The sequence below is a fragment of the Ranitomeya variabilis genome, chromosome 2 (genome assembly GCF_051348905.1).
Source record: "Ranitomeya variabilis isolate aRanVar5 chromosome 2, aRanVar5.hap1, whole genome shotgun sequence".
NCBI classification, from domain to species: Eukaryota; Metazoa; Chordata; class Amphibia; order Anura; family Dendrobatidae; genus Ranitomeya; species Ranitomeya variabilis.
The window spans coordinates 764,178,372-764,204,108 of record NC_135233.1 but is presented as its reverse complement, the minus strand read 5'-3'; the positions used below and the strand labels follow the sequence as shown (position 1 = coordinate 764,204,108).

The 25,737-nt window shown below is 41.4% G+C and overlaps 1 protein-coding gene and 1 long non-coding RNA gene across 7 annotated transcripts in view; one reads left to right on the top strand and one right to left on the bottom strand.

Annotated features, from left to right (window-relative positions):
- EPHA7 (EPH receptor A7) overlaps nucleotides 1-14,064 on the bottom strand; it is a 292,750-nt gene extending 278,686 nt beyond the window's left edge. For 2 of the 5 annotated variants that reach the window (XM_077289713.1, XM_077289714.1), the window contains exons 1-3: nucleotides 13,726-14,041; nucleotides 8,110-8,174; nucleotides 5,303-5,972 (exon numbers count right to left, since the gene is read on the bottom strand). In XM_077289713.1, coding sequence (XP_077145828.1) covers nucleotides 5,303-5,972; nucleotides 8,110-8,174; nucleotides 13,726-13,810 — 820 coding nt within the window. In that variant the 5' untranslated portion in view covers nucleotides 13,811-14,041. Of the gene's footprint in view, nucleotides 1-5,302; nucleotides 5,973-8,109; nucleotides 8,175-13,725 lie in introns of all 5 variants that reach the window. The other 3 variants (XM_077289711.1, XM_077289712.1, XM_077289715.1) reach the window with 2 other exon arrangements.
- A 22-nt stretch (nucleotides 14,065-14,086) lies between these two features.
- LOC143807787 (uncharacterized) overlaps nucleotides 14,087-25,737 on the top strand; it is a 98,363-nt gene continuing 86,712 nt past the window's right edge. The window contains exons 1-3 of one of the 2 annotated variants that reach the window (XR_013221801.1): nucleotides 14,087-14,141; nucleotides 16,142-16,228; nucleotides 18,215-18,376. This is a non-coding gene — a long non-coding RNA (uncharacterized LOC143807787). Of the gene's footprint in view, nucleotides 14,142-16,141; nucleotides 16,229-18,214; nucleotides 20,074-25,737 lie in introns of those variants that run through there. The other variant, XR_013221800.1, reaches the window with a different exon arrangement.

The window sequence follows — 25,737 nt, the reverse complement described above, 5'->3', positions numbered from 1 at the left end:
TCTGCCTACAGTAGTAGTTACTGTGGTTAACCCCTAAAATGTTGCTGTCAAACACTGGCAGCAGCAATTAAGTGCTGCAATCAGGCCCATGCATTTGTTCAGGTTCCCATCAACGCCTATTCAGCGACACGATCGTAGGGTGCTGATGGCACCTTGTTACTGCCATGTTTAATCTTGTGGGAGACTGATTTTTAATATTAACTGCAGTATTGCAGTGTTTAGTACAAGAGCTTATATGGTCATATGTTTAAGTCCCCTATTGGAACTAAAAAAGGAAAAAGGCTCTAAAAAGCTATAATATATATATATATATATATATATATATATATATATATATATATATATATATATATATATATATATATATATATATATATATATATAATGACAATTTGAACAGCTACCTATTTCCTAGATACAAATAAAGTGTTAAAAAAAATTACAATACTTTATATTTGATATTGCCACATCTGTACATGTCCGATTTTTAAAAATAAAACATTGTTTATCCGATGCGGTAAATATAAAAATAAAATTACTAGTTTTTTTTTTGTTCTTGCGGCATCTCCCACACAAGATGCAATAAAAAGCAATCGTGCCCCCAAATAGTATTAAACAAACATGTCATACAAAACACAAGCCCTACTACAGCTCCATTTATGGAAAAATATAAAATGTATGGTTCTTAGAAAATGGTGATCTATATTACATATACACGCGCGTGTGTGTGTGTGTGTGTGTGTGTGTGTGTGTGTGTGTGTGTGTGTGTGTGTGTGTGTGTGTGTGTGTGTGTGTGTGTGTGTGTGTGTGTCGCCATTTTTCTGCACTTGGAATTCTTTTACTTATTTGCCCATGAAATGAATGTTTGTTTTTTTTTCAAAACTACAATCCATGCTTCAAAAGACAAATTTCTCATACATCCATGTCGGTGGAAAAAAAAAAGTTATGGCCATTTGATAAAAGTGGAAGAATAAATTAAACCACAAAAACGAAAATAGTATGTTTCCTTAAGGGGTTTATGTGATGAGAATTTTCTTTATTACAGTATATATGTTGTGCTCCACAACTCAGACAAGTGATAGAGGAAGACATACAAACTCCATGTACATGTCAGATGTGAACCCCAAGACATTGCTCTGCCAACCTTTAGCAACTAAAAAGTAGTTCTTGATTCCAATTTCCCATTCAGGGGTCTAGGAAAGCTTGGTGACAGCCCTTGTGGTACATTTAATTATAATTATAGCAAATATTTTTTTCTCTTAAGGGTATGTGCACACGTTCAGTATTTGCAGCAGTAAAAACTGCTGCAATTACTGATGTGTTGGCAGGAAAAACATTTTGATTTGAACGTTTTTGATGCGTTTTTTTTTTACCTATTCATTAGAATAAGCGAAAAATGCGTGATAAGTTGCAGATTTGAAACCGTTTCCAATGTGCAAGGAAAAATAAGTGGCATACACATGAGATTTCAGAAATCTCATTCACTTTACTGGTACTGTAAAACACTGTTTTTTTTTTCCAGGACAAAAACGCAGCAAAAACGCAACATGTGCACATACTCATTGCTAAACAGATCATAGGGTGAGTACATACTGTACAGGCAGGGTCGAGTTTACTAGATATTCTCACTTTCCTTACTCTTATGTAAAGAAGCAAAAGCTATATTAAATGATATACATAGGCTACACCCATTCATGACATAGTATGACATACGATTCTAGAAACCCTGACTACTTTGGTTTATCTCCACCTATAAGAAAGGGTGTTGTATGCACTACCCCTTTAAGAAAAGTTCACTTTCTGACTCTCGAAAGCGGTTTCCAATAAAATATATTATTTGCGGAAAAAGGCTGTAGCCAGCTTTCAGACGGAATAAATCCAGTTCATTTTCTGACTTCCCCGAGTCACTTGGTGGATTTAGAAATAATGACACAAGCCTTCAGCTCCAGAACAATTTGCCCTATTGTGCGCACCTATCAAGTTATGCCTTCACAGCGGCTCTCTGTTTTGAGGATAAAAGAAGGAAACTGAAGCCCCGTTTCCCTTTCTTTTGCATTCTGAATGATTAAATCGCAGTACAATTTGGGTAAAGCTCATCATTACATAGCTGATGCTTTGACGACTTGATTGAAAGAAGTATTTCCAAGAGTCGTAATGCTCATCTGTGTGTTTAATAACCGGCAATGAAAAGGAGCCAAGAACTCGTTTATCTAGTCCCTGTTAGAGAGACGCACATTATGCTCATATTTAATGTATGTGCAGATTACTAAGTGCTAATAGAAGGCTTGGTATAGCGGCCCATAAGCGATCTCGATATCTTTCTAGCTCACCTACCGGACTTAGAGGACAATGTGCTGCACGACGGTCTAATGAGAAACTACAGTAATTAGGTATTTTGGATGTTAAATATGCAGAAAAAAAATAATAAAAAATCAGCCGAAATAATGATATTAAATATTAACTGCATTTCCAACAAGACTCAATGCCTATTAGAGATTGTGACGTACAGTAAAACATTTCCATTTCCACATTTGTTATTGCAAGCCCGGCTAACAAGGAAACACTAGAAAGAGGGAATTGACTGAAGCTGCCCGATCATGCATTATTAACGCTCAAGGCAAATTAATTCCTGCGCTTGAGTTCTTTGTGGTGATATATATAAACTGTATGTATAGCTGCTGGCCTTGATAAGGATGTAGGAAGGATGCCTGCTCTCCCAGGTGAGAAGTTACTGAAACAGGCAACATGACCGCACTAATTAAACTCATCTCCGGAAATATAGTGATGTTCGTGCACAAAACGCGTGAGGTCTGATGGCAACGTATAATGTACTGCGTCTACTGTGTCTGTCTCTAAACACAGCAGGGATTTAGGACAAGCTCTTGCTCTGCAATACCGGCCTGCTGAGCTATCAATCAGGCCTCCTACTCACACTTTTTTTTTTTTTTTTCAGCGGCTTTAAGTATTTTTTTTATAGCATTTGCAGTGGTCGTTTTATTACTTTGTTGCATTTTTTTCTGCACTTTTTGAAGACAAGTGAAAAAAAAAAAAAAGTGAATACCCAAAGCTTGCTAAAGATTGGAATCTGTCCCCATTATCCTGTAGACTATAAGCCCGCAAGGGTAGGACCCTCTACTTTCCGTACCAGTCTTTAATTGTTAGTTTGTGCTGTGTCGTTTATATTTTGTATGTCACCCCTTGTCATGTACAGCACCATGGAATCAACGGTGCTCTAAAAAATGTATAATAATAAATATAAAAAGTTGCCTTCCTCTGGATCAACATGTTAGGGCATGCTAGGTTAGGCTATGGGTTGAACTAGATGGACTTAAAGTCTTCCTTCAACCTTAATGACTATGACCAATATCTCATATATAAGTGAGTGAAATAAATAAATAAAAAACATGGAAAAAGCCAAAAAATAAATAAATGGCAAAAATCCCCCCAAAATGTGACTTTATTCCAAACACCAGACCAACAAGAGTTAAGATTTGAGAAGAGTTAACTTCAGCTCGTACCTTGTATAACCAGCGCCACTTTCCTGGTGGTGAAAGGCAGCACAAAGTCAGGGCCATCAGCCAGGTAATGGTTTAATAATGAAGCCTAGACTCATTTCATACAGTCAGTTTGAGGCAGTAATCTCCGGGTTTCTAACGATTTAAATAAACGATAGCTAATGTTTGGCTTTTTTTTCTCCTGTTCTCTGTATAAATCTGCCTCGGTATGAATATTAGAGACATACATTTGGCATAGAGAACGTGGGTAAAGCTTTGACCTGAAGAGAGATGGCACAGAGTGTGTACAGATCGGGGGTGGATCAATGATCAAGAGCATTGGCGAGTCAAGTATTCCATCATAGCTGTGGGGAATTCATGGCCGGGCTGCCAGGCTCAGTGCAGGCAGAAGCTGATCTATGTTTCTAGTGCAAGGCATTTTCTCTGCAGTTGCTTGGGATAAAAGCCAAGGAAGGGAATTATTGTAGCAAACAAGCACAGTGCAACCCTCCAGAATAAATGACAGCACGAGCACATAGTCAACATTTTGCTGCTCAAAATTAAGTACCTTGTTCAAGTAAGCTTGTTCAGGGCATTTGTTTTACATGGCTCCAAACAAGTCTGCCATTCCCCTATAGCCGGCGTGGAGTAGACGTGAAACACATGGAAGGATGTGTTCATTAGGTGACCTCATGCTCCACAGACTTCGCTCACAATGAAGGGGATCTAATATGTGCCGCCTTGCCTTTAATGCGGTTATAAGCTTAGACACAGTGCTGCGCGAAATGCCTGAGATGCCCGGGCAACCTCTAACCTCTATTTCTAACTAGATTAGACTTCCAACTTTCCAACTTGCTTTCAATTTCTCTGCTCCAAGTGTTAAAGTGGATTGTGCTCAGCCGCTGGAGTGTCTGATCAGCGGCACCGGAATCCACCAGTGCTTAGCAATTACACATGAAACCTTATTAAAGAAAGTCATTTGAGTTTCCCGAGGATTATAAAACTGCAGTTAGCGTCTACAGACGTGGCACACGTAATGAAAAAGTGACCTGCCAGAGCCCGGTGATAGCTCTCATTGAATTTCAGGCTTAACTTGTTATAATTTAAGTCCTGGCAGAAGATAAATGTGAGAATGTTGGCATCACTTGTACCATTAAATAGTACTTAGCTGGCCATTGCAGGTATATAGCAGAGAATGGCTTGAATTGGGGGAATATTTATCAGTAAGTGGAAGTCTAACCTGAGTGCTAGTTCCCGTATGTATGTATTATTGATAGATGTGAGGCATATTCCATGCCTTCCAGGGAAGAGGCCTTGATGTTCTTGCTTCTTACTATCAGCACATAAATATCATCTTTTTCATGTTGAAGAAGTGAAATATTAGGGGCAACACTATTTCCTGGGGAAAAAAGTATTGCACGTGCTGCCCGTGATACATATTTTCAGTCACTTGGAAGACAAATAAGTATATGTTGCTGGCTCTGCTAGATAAACCGCTATCGGTATGCATTTGGGGAAGCTGTGCTCTGCAGGAGATAAATATCTTCCATTGTATGTAGCCCAAATGAGCCGAATTCTACATTACTGTGATTATAAAGCCTAAACACTATGGATTATGCTTATACTGTCCACACAGGAGAGCCAGATGGAAACGCTCTGCCTGGTATTCCAGAAGTAGCCGCGGCCCGTTCCTTCTTAGCTCACAAGGTAAACCCTAATCCACTCACAATTATATTCTACAGTCATATCAACCGTTGGTATTTACCACCACTACTAGTAGAGCAATCGGTAAAATGTATCAGACTTACGTTCACAAGTATCGCCTTTTTGTTGATAACCCGCTTTGCAGATGCATTTTCCAATGGGCACCAGCCATTCGCCTTCAGCACTGCAGTGCATCTTGGGAGAATTATCCGCTTCTTCCTCCGCGTTGCTTACGCATGTCCCTCTTACTTCGACCAATGATGAGAATTCGGAGCCGGTGACAGTGTCGGGGAAGACAGCTAAATTCTCAATAATGGTCCAGCACTTTTTATAATACACCTTCACAGACACCAGGGCAATGCAGGCTCCGACGTCCTGGAATGCCAGGTAGAATCCTTTCCTGGACAGGGGTCCAATTTCCCGAACTTCTGTATTGAGTTTCATTTTCCGCTCTCCAAGATCTCCTTGGGTAAAACTTTCATCTGCAGCGATAGTGTCTATTTTCACATATTGATTTTCTCTCATGTTTCTGCCAGTGTCGTAATCTGTTTCATAGTAATACAAGTTAAAGGTTTCCTTGCAGGTTCCCAGTACGCCAGGAAGACTGTTACAATCCCTTAAAGTGAACTTTAGCTCAACAAAAATCCTTTGTGCGTTGGCTTTTGAAATCCAGTTAGTTCGTAGCCAGTTGTTCTGGTTGGGTTCCAGGACCTGACATACCTGATAAGTTCTAATTGGTGTGTAATTTTCATCCAGTCCACTGATTTCTTCCCACTGAAAACAGATAGAACTCATATCAGTCAGTGTAACAAAGCAAGCGTTGTTTACTGGAAGACTGCTTCACCCTCGTGCCCCAGCTACGTTATTGTGCTGCTACCTAAACCCTGGTCTGTAGGTGGGATCCGCTCAGAACATAGAGTCTTGGATGAACCCAAAGGTGACCAGTGTCAGGAAATTTACCTACATTCCTTCATATAGAAGAATTTGTCGTAAACAATATTATTCACAGGATCTAAAAAAAATTACACCTATTTCTATTTATTAAACTTGACTACACTGCTTAGTTCAATAATAACAGGAATTCAGGCTGTCAACTATTATAATATATATATATATATATATTACTCCTGTATCTAATAATTGGGTAAATCACTAAAAAATATAAAATTCCAATTCCCACCAAGCAAATGTGATTATGTACTGTCAGTAAATATTTTAATTGGACAAGACATATTTGAGAGTAAATGACAGGCCAGGCGCCAGCTTGGATATTCTCCTATGTAGTGCAAGACTTGTCAATATTGGTTGATATGTGAAGAAGGGCATGTAAGATATCTATAGGGAACAGGAGCACAGTAAGAGAACAGATGTAACCAGGAGAACGAATGCGTACCCTGCATATTGTGTACCTGACAAACAAAGGTATTGTGTGTGTTAGATAGATAGATAGATAGATAGATAGATAGATAGATAGATAGATAGATAGATAGATAGATAGACAGATAGATAGATATGGGATAGATATGGGAGATACATATGGGATAGATACATATGGGATAGATACATATGGGATAGATACATATGGGATAGATAGATTTTAACATTGTATTCTTTTTTCAAAGTCTTAATTCTTTCTAGCTCATTTAACATAAAAAATATATTTTTGTCTTTGGAGTAGAATGGCACCAGTATATTTTATTTTCTTTCCCCAGTCAATCGTATGCTGTTATGAGCTGCTATTCCTCTCATTTGCGGACTGCCAACAGCCACTGGATTCAGGTGCTCTGCCTATTACACATAGTCCACCTGCACTCCCCGCTCCCTCGCTATCACCTGGAATGTGTCTAAAATAACCTGTAATATGGATTAAAGACACATTAAAGACGTTCATCACAGCAAACTGGTGAGTGCCGCCTTCTGTTCTATGTCTTTATATGGAAAAAATATATTTACAGAAATATCGACACTCATGAATGCAATATATTATAAAAGCTACATTATTTACGTCAACCTCTTTGTGACCTATACTAAGGTCGCTAAATACTTTGGTCCTCTAATAATTTAGGACACCCCATGGGTTACTTTTTCAGCGGCCAAAATAATGCCTCCAACCATTTTCTGATTTTCATAACTTTATAGTAATAATTGATTTTTTAACATTAGGGGGTATATATTGCAAAAGAAAAAAATGCAAATTGATTATGTTTTAACGCTGAAGTTTTCAATTTCACACTAACGTAAAATCTCAGATTGGCTTCTTATTTTCAGCTGATACATTATAACTTTAGTGTGTGGTGTTGGAAACAGAATGTTATAAGGCTTTTTACTATTTCTCCATGTGATCTAGGGCACATTGCGAGGCTGTAAACCTGTAATACACTTTTGCAGTGGTGCAGGTTTAGAGGCCGGCACCACGCATCATATTTACGGCACGTAGTCACTAACTGGTTGGAAAAGGCCAGTTCCTAGTTCTTTAGTTCTTTTTCACTGTTGTCTCCCAATGTTGGCTGTGAACTCTATTTGAGAGGACAATATCTGCTAGGTAATCTTCTGTCCATTGGTAATTATTTCCTAAGTACTGAAGCGCTACACCAAAAGCATGTTAATGTGTGATGGAGCATCCAGTAATAGCCTCCTATAACGTGGGAATGACACTTCAATTTGTGGACTAGATACAGACATAGTTAATAAAAAACTAAGAAGGTTGTAGAGTAAAGCAGAAATTATCTGTGTTTAATACCAAAATGGCCTTTTTTTCCCCCAAAGTCTGAAACTACAAAAAAATCTAAATCCTCTACCATCGCTTTCTTAAAGCACACATATTCTAAAGTTCCTAAGCTAGTCCGCTTGCTCTAAGCATGTCAAGCATGAAATAAACTTTTCTTTTGGGATTACTTGGAAGACATCTTACCCCACTGGACGGAGAGGAGATCCATTCCAGTTCCGTCTGTTGTGCTTTGGAATCCAGCAATATAACTGCGGAAAAAAAAAATACTGTGATATCAGTATATCGTGATAATGGAAGTAGACAGTTATGTAGGCAAAACTTTACAAGGCTGAAACATTACATTTTGACCAACTTAAACTATAGCAAAAAAAAAAATATGTCTACCAGAAAATTCCTGAATAAAGAAAATATAGTCTGTGAAATGTATTTTTCAGACGTTCTCCTACCTCTTATGATTTTTTTTCGCCTATCTATGGTGCGTGTTAAATTTGTGGCAATGTCTGGAAAGCCCAAAGTACATTACATGCGTCTCTATATTATTCTATACAACAAGTCCATGTTAGTCCTTCTATGACATTTCATTTTAATATATAATCAATTCCTGTTTCTCTTGAATTTAAAAAAAATAATTTCCAAACTTTTTATTATAAACAGATTTTTATACAGGATCATCATTGATTGCACTTTATTCACCATCACCAGTTTGTCACATTTACTTCTTATCTTTGCCTTATAGTCATAATGGAGAAGTAAAACGCCAAGACGTTCACTAGGTCAACGGCAGTGGGCCTTCCACCATTACAGGGGGTAATGTAGCGCCCTCATTAAGGAATGTTGGTAGAAATTAATTCATGATGGATGGATGGATGTCGTGTTTTTAAGAGTGGCTCTTTACCCTGCTGTATTTTAGTCATTTAGTTGCATTGTTTAAGACTTATTTAATAATATTTGTAAAGAGATGTAATGTATAAGAAGAACACTAGTGATACGGGTATACCTAATCCCATTTTATGCCTTCTCTACAGCGTACAGGCAGATCACAACACAGCCTCTGAGCTGCCAGTGACAGACAGCGATATCTGACTTCATCTCTTCCCGTTCCTAGAACAAAATGTTTCACATGGAGCGCTAAAGCCTACTGGTCATGTGGAAACAAGACATATCTTCCAGATCACACCGTCACGTCTTATACCAAGGCTAATGCCATGTACACATTCTGCTGGCCCAATATATGACAAGATTAATGTATAGTAAAAGCCAGAAATCCTGAATTATTATGGTTTGTCTGTCGCTTTAAGAAATTATCCCGTCTGCTAAACTTTTTTTTTTCTACTAGAATTTGACTATAGTAAATGGCATTATCATCATTTTTTATAGAATTTGACTATGGTAAATGGCATTATCATCATTTTTTATAGAATTTGACTATGGTAAATGGCATTATCATAATTTTTTTAATAATATTTGACTATGGTAAATGGCATTATCATCATATAGGAAGTATTAGCACAATACAGCTGTGCCTGCCAATGAACTGACCTTTGCAATGCATAAAATATGTATTGTGTAGCTGGGTGCAGATTCCTCTGCTGAACCTAAGGATGTGTGTCAGCGTTACCCCACAGCAGACATTTCTACATCACTTACAGGGTGTAATGCTTCTACATTGAGACGTGTGGATTCAAGCAGAAGGACAAGAAATAGATATGTTTTGCCTGCGAGCACTGGAGACTGATCTTCCTGCACAGACCCCTATTCCCAGGACTATTGCTAGAAAGCGCTCCAGGAAAGGCAGCAGTCTCTCCTTATCTTGTGGAGGAGAAGCTTTTTTTGTGTCCTGTTTGGCTGGATCATTCACTGCTGACACTGAGCTGTGATCTGCATAATACATTCATACTGCTCTAGGGGCCATGCTCATTGTGCACAGCTCCGCTATACCTCATCACATATCATATCCAGCCCGTTACTCACAGACTGCCCTGAAAGTTCAGGTCTGCAGCCTAGCTTACCGTCCTGGAAGGCTGGCATCAAGTCTGCGCCTACCCTGACCCTGCAGAAAATGCCCCATATATGATCACCAATGCACATGCACGAGCGTAGCTCATAGCACGTCATATATTATAGGAAATATATACATATGGTGTGGTACATACGAGATATATCATTATCACGGCTAGCAACAGCTTCTATATTTTCTAACTTGTTGCCAGGTTGCATGATATAATGTACCATACAAATTATATATAATGAATATATAATTATCTATGTAATGAAGCCCAGCACTTACTCTATCTTATATTGGTGGATGTATTATTACGTGTCTGACACTATGTTATAACGCTGTAGATATTATAGCATGTCCAGTACTGTACATTGGAAGTAATAAACACACATGACACGGGTCCTGGCATAAGGTGATGATGAGGGCAGATGACACATGAAGTTGTAGTTAGGCAGGGTGCTGTGCGGTCACTATGCTCCTTCTACAGGCGCCAGCTGGAACTTTTCCTCCGCACAAGCACAAAAGCTACAGTATGGGAAATCTGCTGCTATAGCACTGTCTGCGCTCCCCTCTGGTCATCAGTCCAGCACGATCACTATTGTTATTAATGAATAATACAGCCACAACTCCATCATTACCTGCACTATACAGCAACGATACAGCCACATGAGTAATGGCAGACAGCACACATACAGTACCACCATATACATCCACAACCACACATGCAAGGGTGCAACTCCAGCAGTCACACAGCTCCTCTGTCATTAATATATACAGCAGACGTCAGGCCAAGAGCACTGGGACTATTGTGGGGGGCAGAGGGGCAGGAGACGTATAGCCCTAGGGCCAGTCCTCATCACAGACAAAAATGTATTCAGTGTGACACCACAATATTAGGACTACACTGCACAGTGTGACATCACATAATCCCCCCACAGAGTGACACCACGTAGTATCGCTGCTACTTTAGTACGACAGTGACAGACACCACACTACATGGTACAACTCAGGTGTGTGACAGGCACCATGGAAGCAACATCACGCCTACGCCAGGACGACCGTGACTGTATATCACACAGTATTAGTGCTCGCGTGTAACAGACACCGTGTATCACTATCTGCACCAGCACTCTGCGGTGTAATAAGTAAGTGCACCTGATACTCAATAATGCATAGCAGTTATGTAGTGTCACATAGTAATATAGGTATATATCATGTGATGTCACACATAGGACGAAGTGCAGGTAGGAATATTACTGCATTGTCACACACAGGTAATAATGCATATAGGACAATAAAGGAAATAAGTTATATATAGATACACATGCACTATTAGCACCCACAGATGTACCCTGGTGTGTGACACACAGCGTCAGTATCCAGATGTGTACCACACAGTATCAGCACCCAGGTGGGTGGTACACAGCATCAGTACCCATGTGTGTGGTACACAGCATCAGTACCCATGTGTGTGGTACACAGCATCAGCACCCATGTGTGTGGTACACAGCATCAGCATCCAGGTGTGTGGTACGCAGCATCAGTACCCATGTGTGTGGTACACAGCATCAGCATCCAGGTGTGTGGTACACAGCATCAGTACCCATGTGTGTGGTACACAGCATCAGCATCCATGTGTGTGGTACACAGCATCAGCATCCATGTGTGTGGTACACAGCATCAGCATCCATGTGTGTGGTACACAGCATCAGCATCCATGTGTGTGGCACACAGCATCAGTACCCAGGTGGGTGGTACACAGCATCAGTACCCAGGGATGTGGAACACAGTATCAGTACCCAGGTGGGTGGCACACAGCATCAGCACCCAGGGATGTGGAACACAGTATCAGTACCCACGGATGTGGAACACAGTATCAGCACCCAGGTGGGTGGTACACAGCATCAGCACCCATGTGTGTGGTACACAGCATCAGCACCCATGTGTGTGGTACACAGCATCAGCACCCATGTGTGTGGTACACAGCATCAGCACCCATGTGTGTGGTACACAGCATCAGCACCCATGTGTGTGGTACACAGCATCAGCACCCATGTGTGTGGTACACAGCATCAGTACCCAGGGATGTCGAACACAGTATCAGTACCCAGGTGGGTGGCACACAGTATCAGCACCCAGGGATGTGGAACACAGCATCAGTACCCAGGGATGTGGAACACAGTATCAGCACCCAGGTGGGTGGCGCACAATATTACTACCCAGGAATGTGGTACACAGTGTCAGTGCCCAGGTGTGACCCGCAGTATCAGTACCCAGGTGTGTGGCACACAGCACAGATCAATTAGTACTGGTATCCATGCACACAGTATTGGAGCCCAGGCAGAGTACTGGTACCCAGGCACACACTGCCAGTACCCATGCACACAGTATTGGTACCCAGGCACACACTGCCAGTACCCATGCACACAGTAGTGGTACCCAGGCACACACTGCCAGTACCCATGCACACAGTATTGGTACCCAGGCACACACTGCCAGTACCCATGCACACAGTAGTGGTACCCAGGCACACACTGCCAGTACCCATGCACACAGTAGTGGTACCCAGGCACACACTGCCAGTACCCATGCACACAGTAGTGGTACCCAGGCACACACTGCCAGTACCCATGCACACAGTATTGGTACCCAGGCACACACTGCCAGTACCCATGCACACAGTACTGGTACCCAGGCACACACTGCCAGTACCCATGCACACAGTACTGGTACCCAGGCACACAATGCCAGTACCCATGCACACAGTATTGGTACCCAGGCACACACTGCCAGTACCCATGCACACAGTAGTGGTACCCAGGCACACAATGCCAGTACCCATGCACACAGTATTGGTACCCAGGCACACAATGCCAGTACCCATGCACACAGTAGTGGTACCCAGGCACACAATGCCAGTACCCATGCACACAGTATTGGTACCCAGGCACACACTGCCAGTACCCATGCACACAGTACTGGTACCCAGGCACACAATGCCAGTACCCATGCACACAGTATTGGTACCCAGGCACACACTGCCAGTACCCATGCACACAGTAGTGGTACCCAGGCACACAATGCCAGTACCCATGCACACAGTATTGGTACCCAGGCACACAATGCCAGTACCCATGCACACAGTAGTGGTACCCAGGCACACAATGCCAGTACCCATGCACACAGTAGTGGTACCCAGGCACACACTGCCAGTACCCATGCACACAGTAGTGGTACCCAGGCACACACTGCCAGTACCCATGCACACAGTAGTGGTACCCAGGCACACACTGCCAGTACCCATGCACACAGTATTGGTACCCAGGCACACACTGCCAGTACCCATGCACACAGTACTGGTACCCAGGCACACACTGCCAGTACCCATGCACACAGTATTGGTACCCAGGCACACACTGCCAGTACCCATGCACACAGTAGTGGTACCCAGGCACACAATGCCAGTACCCATGCACACAGTACTGGTACCCATGCACACAGTAGTGGTACCCAGGCACACACTGCCAGTACCCATGCACACAGTAGTGGTACCCAGGCACACACTGCCAGTACCCATGCACACAGTACTGGTACCCAGGCACACTGTGTGCAGACGCCCCGGAGGGCACAGATAAGTGCCGGTGACGGAGCCTGCCTCCTCGGGGACTGCCCTATACTTAGCTCTGCTGCTCCATGACGTGCACAGAGTTTCTCCACAATAAAGAAAACTTCTCTCCTGCCTGTGGAAATGTCGCCCATCCTCAGGGCGCAGTGAGGAAACTTTGTGGCGCTCTTACCCTCCTTGGCAGTCTGCGAGTCCCCGGTATGTGCAAACAGGACCAAGCTGAGGAGTAATGTAATCCAGCGGGCACGAGGGGACATGGTGCGCGGAGGAGCCGGTCACTGGCGGTGCTGGAGTCTGGAGCTGCCCGGGCGGCTGTCACTCTCAGGTGCTGTGGGCAGAGTGGCGGCGTGCAGAAGACATTCCTGTGCAGCGAGGGATGCTGCTCCTTGCTCTAGCGCCGTGCACTGCCAGCCTCTGACTGCCGGCACCAGCGAGAGCCGAGCGGGTTAAAGGAGCTGTGGGGACGTCAGTGCCATGTGACCCGTGTGGGCGGAGTATCGGCGGCCAGTAGTGTAGTGATGCTGAGGGAGCTGCTGTAAACAGGTAACTGCGTGCGCTGCGGAGGGTGTCAGGTGCGGTGCTGGGGCGGTAGGTTACACTCTGTGCGATATGTTACACTCTGCGATATATTACACTCTGCGATATATTACACTCTGTGCGGTATACTATACTCTGTGCGATATATTACACTCTGCGATATGTTACACTCTGGCCGATATGTTACACTCTGCGATATGTTACACTCTGCGATATATTACACTCTGTGCGGTATACTATACTCTGTGCGATATATTACACTCTGCGATATGTTACACTCTGGCCGATATGTTACACTCTGCGATATGTTACACTCTGCGATATATTACACTCTGTGCGGTATACTATACTCTGTGCGATATATTACACTCTGCGATATGTTACACTCTGGCCGATATGTTACACTCTGCGATATGTTACACTCTGCGATATATTACACTCTGTGCGGTATACTATACTCTGTGCGATATATTACACTCTGCGATATATTACACTCTGGGCGATATGTTACACTCTGCGATATGTTACACTCTGTGCGATATATTACACTCTGTGTGATATATTGTACTCTGTTCGATATATTACACTCTGTGCGGTATACTATACTCTGTGCGATATATTACACTCTGCGATATGTTACACTCTGGCCGATATGTTACACTCTGCGATATGTTACACTCTGCGATATATTACACTCTGTGCGGTATACTATACTCTGTGCGATATATTACACTCTGCGATATATTACACTCTGGGCGATATGTTACACTCTGCGATATGTTACACTCTGTGCGATATATTACACTCTGTGTGATATATTGTACTCTGTTCGATATATTACACTCTGTGCGGTATACTATACTCTGTGCGATATATTACACTCTGTGCGGTATACTATACTCTGCGATATATTACACTCTGCGATATATTACACTCTGTGCGATATATTACACTCTGTGCGATATATTACACTCTGCGATATGTTACACTCTGCGATATATTACACTCTGCGATATATTACACTCTGTGCGGTATACTATACTCTGTGCGATATATTACACTCTGTGCGGTATACTATATGTGCGATATATTACACTCTGCGATATATTACACTCTGGGCGATATGTTACACTCTGCGATATGTTACACTCTGTGCGATATATTACACTCTGTTTGATATGTTACACTCTGCGATATATTACACTCTGTGCGATATATTACACTCTGTTCGATATGTTACACTCTGCGATATATTACACTCTGTGCGATATATTGTACTCTGTTCGATATATTACACTCTGGGCGATATACTATACTCTCTGCAATATACTATACTCTGTGTTACACTCTGTGTGATATATTACACTCTGCGGTATATTACACTCTGCGATATATTACACTCTCTGCGATATATTACACTCTCTGCGATATATTACACTCTATGATATATTACACTCTGCGATATATTACACTCTCTGCGATATATTACACTCTGTGATATATTACACTCTGTGCGATATATTACACTCTGCGATATATTACACTCTGTGCGATATATTACACTCTGTTCGATATATTACACTCTGCGATATGTTACACTCTGTGCGATATGTTACACTCTGTGCGATATATTACACTCTGTGCGATATATTACACTCTGTTCGATATGTTACACTCTGCGAATTATTACACTCTGTGTGATATATTGTACTCTGTTCGATATATTACACTCTGGGCGATATACTATACTCTCTGCAATATACTATACTCTGTGTTACACTCTGTGTGATATATTACACTCTGCGGTATATTACACTCTGCGATATATTACACTCTCTGCGATATATTACACTTTGTGATATATTACACTCTGTGCGATATATTACACTCTCTGCTATATATTACACTCTCTGTGATATGTTACAGTCTGTGCGATATGTTACACTCTGTGCGATATATTACACTCTCTGCGATATGTTACACTCTGTGCGATATGTTACAGTTTGTGCGCTATACTACACTCTGTTCCTCACCTTCTCCTCTGCTTCCAGGACTCCTGTGTCACTGACTTCGCGGGTAAGAAGATCTAGACGTATTGTCGCTGGTTAGTCTGCAAGCTTTCTGGTGTGCAGTCCCATGTAAGTATGTTCTGTGTGATCCTAGAAGTTTTCTGGCGTGTGTTACCCCATGCAAAATATTTTCTGTGTGATTCTGGAAGCTTGCAGGTGTATGCAGGTGTATGCAGTCCCATGTAAATGTGTTTTGTGTAATTGTAGAAGGGTTTAGGTTTGTGCATGCACATGTAAATAAATTATACGCAATTATACAAACTTTCTGCTATATGCAGTCCCATGTAAAGTGATTATGTGTAATCATAAAAGTTTTCTGATGTGTGCAGTCCCACGTTAATGTGTTCTGGATAACTATAGAAGCTTTCAGGTATGTGCAGTCCCATGTAAATGTGTTCTGTTTAATTATAAAAGCTTTCGGATGTGCGCAGTCCCATGTAAATGTGTTCTGTGTAATTATACAAGCCTTCATGTATGTGCAGTCCCATGTAAATGTGTTCTGCGTAATTATAGAAGTCTTCAGATTTGAACAGTCCCATGTAAATGCATTCTGTATAATTATATAACCTTTCAGATGTGTACAGTCCCATGTAAATCTGTTTTATATTATTGTATAACCTTTCAGATGTGTGCAATCCCATGTAAATCATTCTGTGCAGTCATAGAAGCTTTAAGATGTGTACAGTCCCATGTAAATAAGTTCTGCATAATTATAGAAGCTTTCCCTCATGTGAAGGTCCATGTAAATATGTTATCTGTACTTCTGTAAGCTTTCACATGTGTGCAGTCCTATGTAAAATATGTTCTGTGTGTGCAGCCCCTTGGCAGAATTGTTCAGTGTAATTCTAGAAGCTTCTTAGTGTTTACAGTCCCATGCAAAATGTGTTCTGTGTAATTCTAGAAGCATCCTATTGTGTACAGTCCCATGCAACATGTTTGTTCTGTGTAATTGTCTACGCAGCCTCATGTAAAATAGCTTCCAGAATCCCACAGAACATATCAGTATGTTCATGTTGTGTGCAGTCCTATGTAAAAACACAATTGATCACAAGAACGTCATGCTGCCAGTAATCCTGTGTAATTGCGTGTTGCGGGGGATATTACAGGAAAACCACTTATTGTGGCAACTCAGGAGAATGGAGGAAAAAATCATGTTATGTGCAGTCCCATGGAACAGCCGGATTTAAAGCATGTCCTGTGGGATCCTGAATCTTTTTACTGTACGCAGTCCTACGCAAAAGGTTCTATGTATCATGAGCATATTCTGTTGTGTGCAGTCATTATGTAAAACAAATGTAATAAATTCTGTTCACTTTCTGGTGTGTGCAGTCCCATGCAAACCACAATCTATGATTCCTGAGACTTTAATGTGCAGTCCTATGAAGAAGAGCGTTCTGTGGGTTCCTAAAAGCTTTCTAGTCCGATGAAAAATTTCCCCTGGAAACTTTAGAATGACAACAGTCCTATGTAAAATTTTGTTCAGTAGCATCCCAGAAGCTTTATTTTTCTATTTTAATTTAATTAATTGTATTTATTCCAGTTGTATGTGGAATGTTTTTGGTGTTGTATCCTTCTGTTGTGTGCAGTCCTATGTAAACATGTTCTGTTGGGCTCGAGAAGATTTTTAGCTGATGCTTGTTCGCATGGTATGTGCAGCCCCATGGGAAAGTGTTGGGAGAAGGCCCCCTATTTGTCACGGATCGTGGCGAGAAAATGATCAAAGTCTAAAAAGGCTTTTTATTTATGATATTCAGAATCCCAAATGTGTTTTTCGGCTAATACCCAACTTGCCTGCATGATACCAATGTAACCTCTTCCTACACCCGGCACATACCGTATGCACAGGTGAGATGCTACTACATGACATGAGCACAGGAGCGTGCCGTTCTTGGACCACCATTACTTTTAGATCTAGGCTATTTGACCCTTTGATTGGTGCAGCGTAATAAAGGCTCTCCCCTGTAGTAATCCCTCCCTGCGATCTAACTGAAAGTCAATTCAGCGTCCTAACATCAAACGTAAAGTTACAAAACCTCTCTCTTTTCTCCTGGACAGGGAAAGCGCCTCCCCCAGTGTAAGAAATGAGAGCGCCAGAAGCGGTGCCAGGCTGCGGGTCACCGGGGACCAGGAGGATCAGGACAAATCCTGAGCAGCTTGCCGACATGATCGCTCTTATTGAAGATGTTTCTTGCCTCGAGAAGACAGAGGCCAGACTCAGTGAGTTGTTAAAAGAGGTGTCCTCCATGGTACCTGTAAGGAGTGGTTTACGTGGGGGTGGCCCCTCTCCGAAATCTAAAGTCATACAGAAGCGTCACCAGCCAAAAAGCTGATTGTGAACTAACTGAACTCACTTGTAAGGCCGATGATTGGAGGCGAGCGGCTGCAGGGAGAACATAGCTTCATTTTCTCCTTGTAGCCGCTGCTCCAGTGAGCCGACTGCAGAGGGTAGAAGCTGTGTGCCCGCAGTGTAATCTAATGTCTGGAAATGGTGTTTCCCTTTAGAAATGATTATCCAATCTAAAAAAACTCTAAAAACAGCTTAAAATAATAAATTTTTATGGCTGGACAATCCCTTTAATTTTTAAACGCTGTTTAAAAAAAGAGGTTGTTGAAGATTAAACTGTTCACGTTTACCATGTCGGGTCTCATTGAGTTGCTTCAATGTAAAGAAAAATGCTTGCTTTTTAAAAGGAGTCTTGGTACGGAATGACTGTTCAAACCAAGCACAGGCTCTTGGTGCATCCATGGGGTGGACAAACAGATCGGTGCAACCTCCCATGTACTTGCTTTCAATCTATCTCCTGTAATTCCAGAGATGTCAATCCAGGAAGATGGAGCAGAGATAGTTGTAGAACGAGTATCTGAGGAGGTGCACTGGACACTAGACATACTACAGCTGTACCGGGTGCCTGTGCTCAGTTTGTGCAGTCATTTTGTGCTGACAAATTCTATTAAAGGGAATCTCTGTCACCAGGTTTTTGTCACCTACTCTGAGAGCAAAACAATTCAGAGACCCTGATTCCAGCAGTGTATCACTTACCAGGCTGCTTGCTGTAGTTTTAATAAAATCACAATTTTATCAGCAGGAGATTATCACTAATAAACCTTCTGCCACGTAGTCCTCCATACTCACGAGCGCCATGCCCCACCAGATTTCTGCCTATGCACAGTGTACACAGAAAGCTGCCAATTATGGCTGTGATTGGGGTTATACAGAGCTCAGCACTCACAGAACTGGTAGATCTGCAGCAAAAAAAAACAGTAAAGTAAGTGATACATCTCTTAAATGAGGGTCTTTATCCCTACATCATGTTGCTCTCATATGGGGCATTAAAAACCTGGTGACGGATTCTCTTTAAGGTAAAAAGTAAGGTCTAATGTATTCTCAAGAAACAGCACCTCCCTTCTCCCTGTTCCGCATCTGGAATTAGAGCTTCTCTTAGCTGAAATAAATGGAGTAGCCTGTAATACCAATCACTCATTGACCAAATTGGCCATTTTTGCTTCTACTGGCGAGCTCATGTTTTATAAGGAATCAGAAATGACGGACTTGTTCTATATTGGGTTGTGTTAGCAATTTTTCCTCGCTGTGATCTGAGAGCTCTTCATACATTGCCTGCGTGCGAGATGATTGGAAATGTTTCCATACACCACCGCGAGAGAAGAAAGCAGCTACGTGATCGCTGTATTATATAGTTCTGGCTCCACACCTTTGTTGTGTCCCCTGCGAGCAGACCCCCCACCGATAATCATTTCAAGGAACAGTCCACCGTGCAGACAGCGCTGGGCGCCTGTGTGTTATCAGCTGGGTATGTACTATTCCTGGATAATTCACTCATGACTTGTTATACCGTTTAATAAAATGTTCTATTTGTGGCTATATATATACTGTGTATATATACTGTATATATAGAATTAATGGTGCTATATAAATAAATAATAATAATAATAATATATATGTATATATATGCATATACTGTGTATATATATATATATATATATATATATATATATATATATATATATATATATATATATATAATTTTTGTACCATCATAAGGATATTCGCATTCATTACAGTTCACTTCCAAGTATTGCCGTTAGGCTATGTGCACAATCAGCCTTTTTTATGCAAATTAAAAACTTTTTTACAACCCTACGAAATCTGTGAAATGTCATGTGCATGTTTGGTTTTTTTCTGACTGAATTTGAGAACTGCAGCATTTTATTTATTTATTTATTTTTTTAATTATTATTTTTTTATTATTTTTAATTATTTATTTTTAAATCTGCAGCACATTAATTCTTTCAGGGGTTTTGCAGCGTTTTGTTTCACTCACAGTGAGTAATGTGAAAAAACGCTGTGAAAAACACTGCAAACGTTTTTCCATTAATTTTGGTGAATAAAACTAATTTTATTATACGTGTACTATAAACAAAGCATACGGAGTCTCCTTCCAAGAAATGCAGTAAAAACTGTACAAAACATGCATTTTGAATGGAGCGTTTTTACTGCCAAAAGAGCAGGTTTTTGCTGTAGAAAAAACTACAGCAATTAGTCTGAACATCGCCTAAGGCTGCCGTCACACTAGCAGTATTTGGTCAGTATTTTCCATCAGTATCTGTAAGCCAAAGCCAGGAGTGGGTGATAACTGCAGAAGTAGTGCATATGTTTCTATTATACTTTTCCTCTAATTGTTCCACTCCTGGTTTTGGCTTACAAATACTGATGGAAAATCCTTATCAAATCCTGATGCAATCCTGAACGTGGACACATACCCTAAGGCTGCCGTCACACTAGCAGTATTTGGACAGTATTTTACCTCAGTATTTGTAAGCCAAAACCAGGAATGGAACAATCAGAGGAAAAGTATAAGAGAAGCATATGCACCACTTCTGCATTTATCACCCACTCCTGGTTTTGGCTTACAAATACTGATGTAAGATACTGACCAAATCCTGCTAGTGTGACGGCAGCCTAAATATATCGATGAAATTTTGTCAAATCCAAATACCAGGAAGTATGAAAACCAAGCAGCTTTATTTAAAGCATGACACAACAACAAGAGACAAAAAATGCAGCATAAAAAATGCATGTTTAAAAACCGCACACAAAAACGCAATAAAAAAATGCAAGTAACCTAATTTACATTCTGCAACATCTAAGACACATCAAAATCTCATCTTAAGAAAGTAGGCTTATGGGGAAAATCTGCACATAAAAATCAGGATATTCGCATAATAACATTGACATGTTACAGATGTCATACACACACCACAGGTCAGATTACTGTGTAGAAAAAAAATATACATTTCTATAAATCCCATCCACTTTGCTGGAACTGTAAAACGCTGCATTTTTGGAGCAGCAAAAATACACTTCAAAATATTAATGTGAGCACTTAACCTTCCCCACAAATTTGTATGATTCATTAAGAACCTATGAAAGCTAAAATACTTTAGTATAAAAGTATTCTTTAAGTGGGTTATCATAGAGTTATGAGTTCTACACTGCAAATACGACATGCCGCAGCTACGTCATAGTATAGATTTGCTTAACGCTTTCACCTGACGCATTGCAAATGGTTAAATCTGCCAAGAAAATCTGCAGAAGACAATTTCCTGTCACGTACAATTTTTTTTATATATCTCGTCATTCACTTTGCTTATACTCTAATGTGCTGGGAGTTTTCTGCTTGGGAATCCAGACATAAAATACCATGTACATGTACATACCATAAAAAATATGTCTTAGGCTATGTGCACAGATTGAGTATTTGGTGAGTCTTTAAGCCAAAAACCAGGATTGGGTGAAAATACAGAAATGGTGACGTGTTTCTATTCTATTTTTTATGTTATTATGCCCCCACATGGTCTGAGGAGCAAATTCCTTTAATTTCTGGGAGTCTGTGAATATAAGCTGATGATGACCTTTGACACTCTCAGTGCAGGAATGAATGTGTCGCATGGATTTATGTCTTTTTACATCAGCTAAGGCATTTGCTCCTCAGACCGTGGAGTGGCATCATAACATAATACCAGACCCCAATCACAGGACAATAAAACATTCACACTCCTTATCTATGAACTGTTCCAATATTTATGGACATAACTGCTTATCACTCTCACATAATGGTAGTTCTGCTTCACATCACCTGTCTTATCTATGGCATTTTTCTGTGCTGTTTTGTGCATAAATATGTGATTCTTCAGAATTTGTATTAGTCTATGCCTGATGAAGGGACCTGAGTAGTCTCGAAAGCTTGCAATTTGTTACCATTTTTTCAGTTAGCCATTAAAATATTTTTCTATCTACTGGCTAACATGGTACCAAGATATATATCTTTCCTGTAAGGATAATATAGTAAGCTACCAGCCACTCTTGGTTTTTTATATACCCAAATTAAGTCATTAGCTACTTATCGAAGAGATTTAATTATCCTAAGAGGAATCTGGACAGGGATGCAACGAAAATAATACAAAACCTTGGGAAGTACCAACATCTTATAAATGTTCATCCTTGCTATCCATGACATAGTAGCTGTACGTAGTTCGTGCAGATCCCTCCTAGATTCTTGTATCAATTTTGAGAAATTCCTTTTCACCAATTGTGTAGAATTAGTGAGGACTATGCCTAAATATGGGAGTTTATCACTCACCCACTTAAAGGGATATTCCCATTCCAAAAATGTTTGAGTCGTGGGTGGAACCATTACAGGAAGGACCAAAGACTTAGCAGCATTTAGTTTATAGTATGAGACATTAGCAAACTCCTTCAAAGCAAGGATAATAGCATGGAAGGAGGACTCTACACTAGTACAAGAGATAAATACATCATCTGTGTATAATCCAATTTTGTGAGACCAACTCTAATACCTGCTATATCCTGGGTACTCCTTATTTTCTCCGCCAAAGATCCCATGCACAAGGCAAAAATAATAGACAATGGGCATCCCCGACGTGAGCCATTAGATATACAAAATGGCTCTGAAAGGAACCCTGATGATAAAACTTTGGCAGAGGGATTCGAGTACATAGCACATATCGCCAAGTAGATGGGGCCTGTCAGACCAAATTTTCATAGAACACTTTTGAGATACCCCCAGTGCACCCTCTTTTTCAGCATCTAGGGACAGGAATGCACTGAACAGCCCACTCAATTCCACTATTCGTATTAAATCTATCATCCTGCGTATTCCATCCTTAGCTTCCCGCCCCGCTACAAATCCTACTTGATCAGACGAAACCAAGGAGGGGATCACATGATGTAATCTAATTGCAAGTATTTTAGAGAAAATGTTAACATCTCAGTTTAAGAGAGCAATGGGCCTAAAGTTACTGGGACATATCGGAGGTTTCCCCGGTTTAGACAGAGTAGTAATAGTGGCCTCTAGATATGTGACAGATACAGATTCTGAATTTTGCCATGAATTAAATATGCGAAGGAGGCAGGGAGTCAAATATTGATGAAATTGGTGATAGTACTCGTTATATAACCCACCTGGGCCAGGGGCTTTATGACATTTTGTAAGTTTGATAATATTCCGAATTTCCTACTCTGTAAATGGGGCATTGAGTATATTCAATTGTTCCTGTGATATTTGGGGTAGGTTTATAGATTGTAGATATCTATCAATATTAGCTTGGAAGGGCTGCGGAGTGGTGGGATCAGTCACTAGGTTATAGAGATGTTTATAGTAATTAGCATAAACCTTTACTATTTCTAATGGATTTCGGATACACTTCCCTTGTTGATCTACTAATTGGTCAATTCTAGCTCATCCCTCTCTTTTTTTTAACTCTACGCGCTAACAGCGCCCCAGCTCTATCTTCTGTTGAATAATAATTACTTTTAAGTTTTTTAAGATTGTATTTATATAGCGACAACAGGTTTTCTCTTAGCTTGAATCAGATATTATAGATTTCCTCAGGCAGAACTGGTGTGATCGCTATTTTATTTAACCCCTTCCCGACCTGTGGCGCCACGTAGGCGTCATGAAAGTCGGTGCCAATCCGACCTGTGACGCCTATGTGGCGTCATGGCAGGATCGCGTTCCTGCAGATCGTGTGAAAGGGTTAACTAAAATTTCACCTGACCTGCAGGGACAGGTGGACTGGTACTTCAACCCGGTGGATGGCTTTGCCCCCACGTGGCTACGATCGCTCTTATTGGCTGTTGAAAGTGAAACAGCCAATCAGAGCAATTTGTAATATTTCACCTATGAAACTTGGTGAAATATTACATTCCAGCCATGGCCGATGCTGCAATATCATCAGCCATGGCTGGAGACAGCGATCTGCCCCCGCCACCGACTGACAGCGGCGATCTGCCGCCGCTGTCAGTCTTTCCTCCCCTCTGTCCTGTCCTCCACTGCCCTCTTCTCCCCTCTGCCTGCCCCATCCTCCCCTCTGCCCCCCCATACTTACCGAGTCCTGGGGTCCCTCCCGATGTCCATCCGTCTTCAGCGATGGGTGCCGCCATCTTCCAAAATGGCGGGTGCATGCGCAGTGCGCCCACCGAATCTGCCGGCCGGCAGATTCATTCCAGGCACATTTTGATCATTGTGATAGAACCTATCACAGTGATCAAAATAAAAAAAATAGTAAATAAAGCCCCCCCTTATCACCCCCATAGGTAGGGAAAATACTGAAATAAAGAAAATATATTTATTTTTATTTTTCCACTAGGGTTAGGGTTGCAATTATTGTTAGGGTTAGGGTTGCAATTAGGGTTAGGGTTAGAATTAGGGTTAGGGTTGCAATTAGGGTTAGGGTTGCAATTAGGGTTAGAATTAGGCTATGTGCACACGGTGCGGATTGGCCGCTGCGGATTCATGGCAGTTTTCCATCACGTTTACAGTACCATGTAAACCTATGGAAAACCAAATCCGCTGTGCCCATGGTGCAGAAAATACCATGTGGAAACGCTGCTTTGTATTTTCCGCAGCATGTCAATTCTTTGTGCAGATTCCGCAGCGTTTTACACCTGTTCCTCAATAGGAATCCGCAGGTGAAATCAGCACAAAAAACACTGGAAATCCACGGTAAATCCGCAAGTAAAACGCAGTGCGTTTTACATGCGGATTTTTCAAAAACGGTGCAGAAAAGTCCTCACACGAATCCGCAACGTGGGCACATAGCCTTAATGTTAGGGTTGGAATTAGGGTTGGAATTAGGGTTAAGATAAGGGTTAAGGGTGTGTTGGGGTTAGGGTTAGGCTTGTGGTTAGGGTTGGTGGGTGTTGGGGTTAGGGTTGTGGTTAGGGTTGGGATTAGGGTTAGGGGTGTGTTGGGGTTAGGGTTGTGGTTAGGGGTGTGTTGGGGTTAGGGTTGTGATTACAGTTATGGTTAGAGTTGGGATTAGGGTTAGGGGTGTGTTGGGTTTAGTGTTGGAGTTAGAAATGAGGGGTTTCCACTGTTTAGGCACATCAGGGGGACTCCAATCGCGACATGGCGCCACCATTGATTCCAGCCAATCTTGCATTCAAAAAGTCAAATGGTGCTCCCTCCCTTCTGAGCCCCGACGTGCACCCAAACGTATGGGGCATAAGCGTACTCAGGAAAAATTGTACAACAACT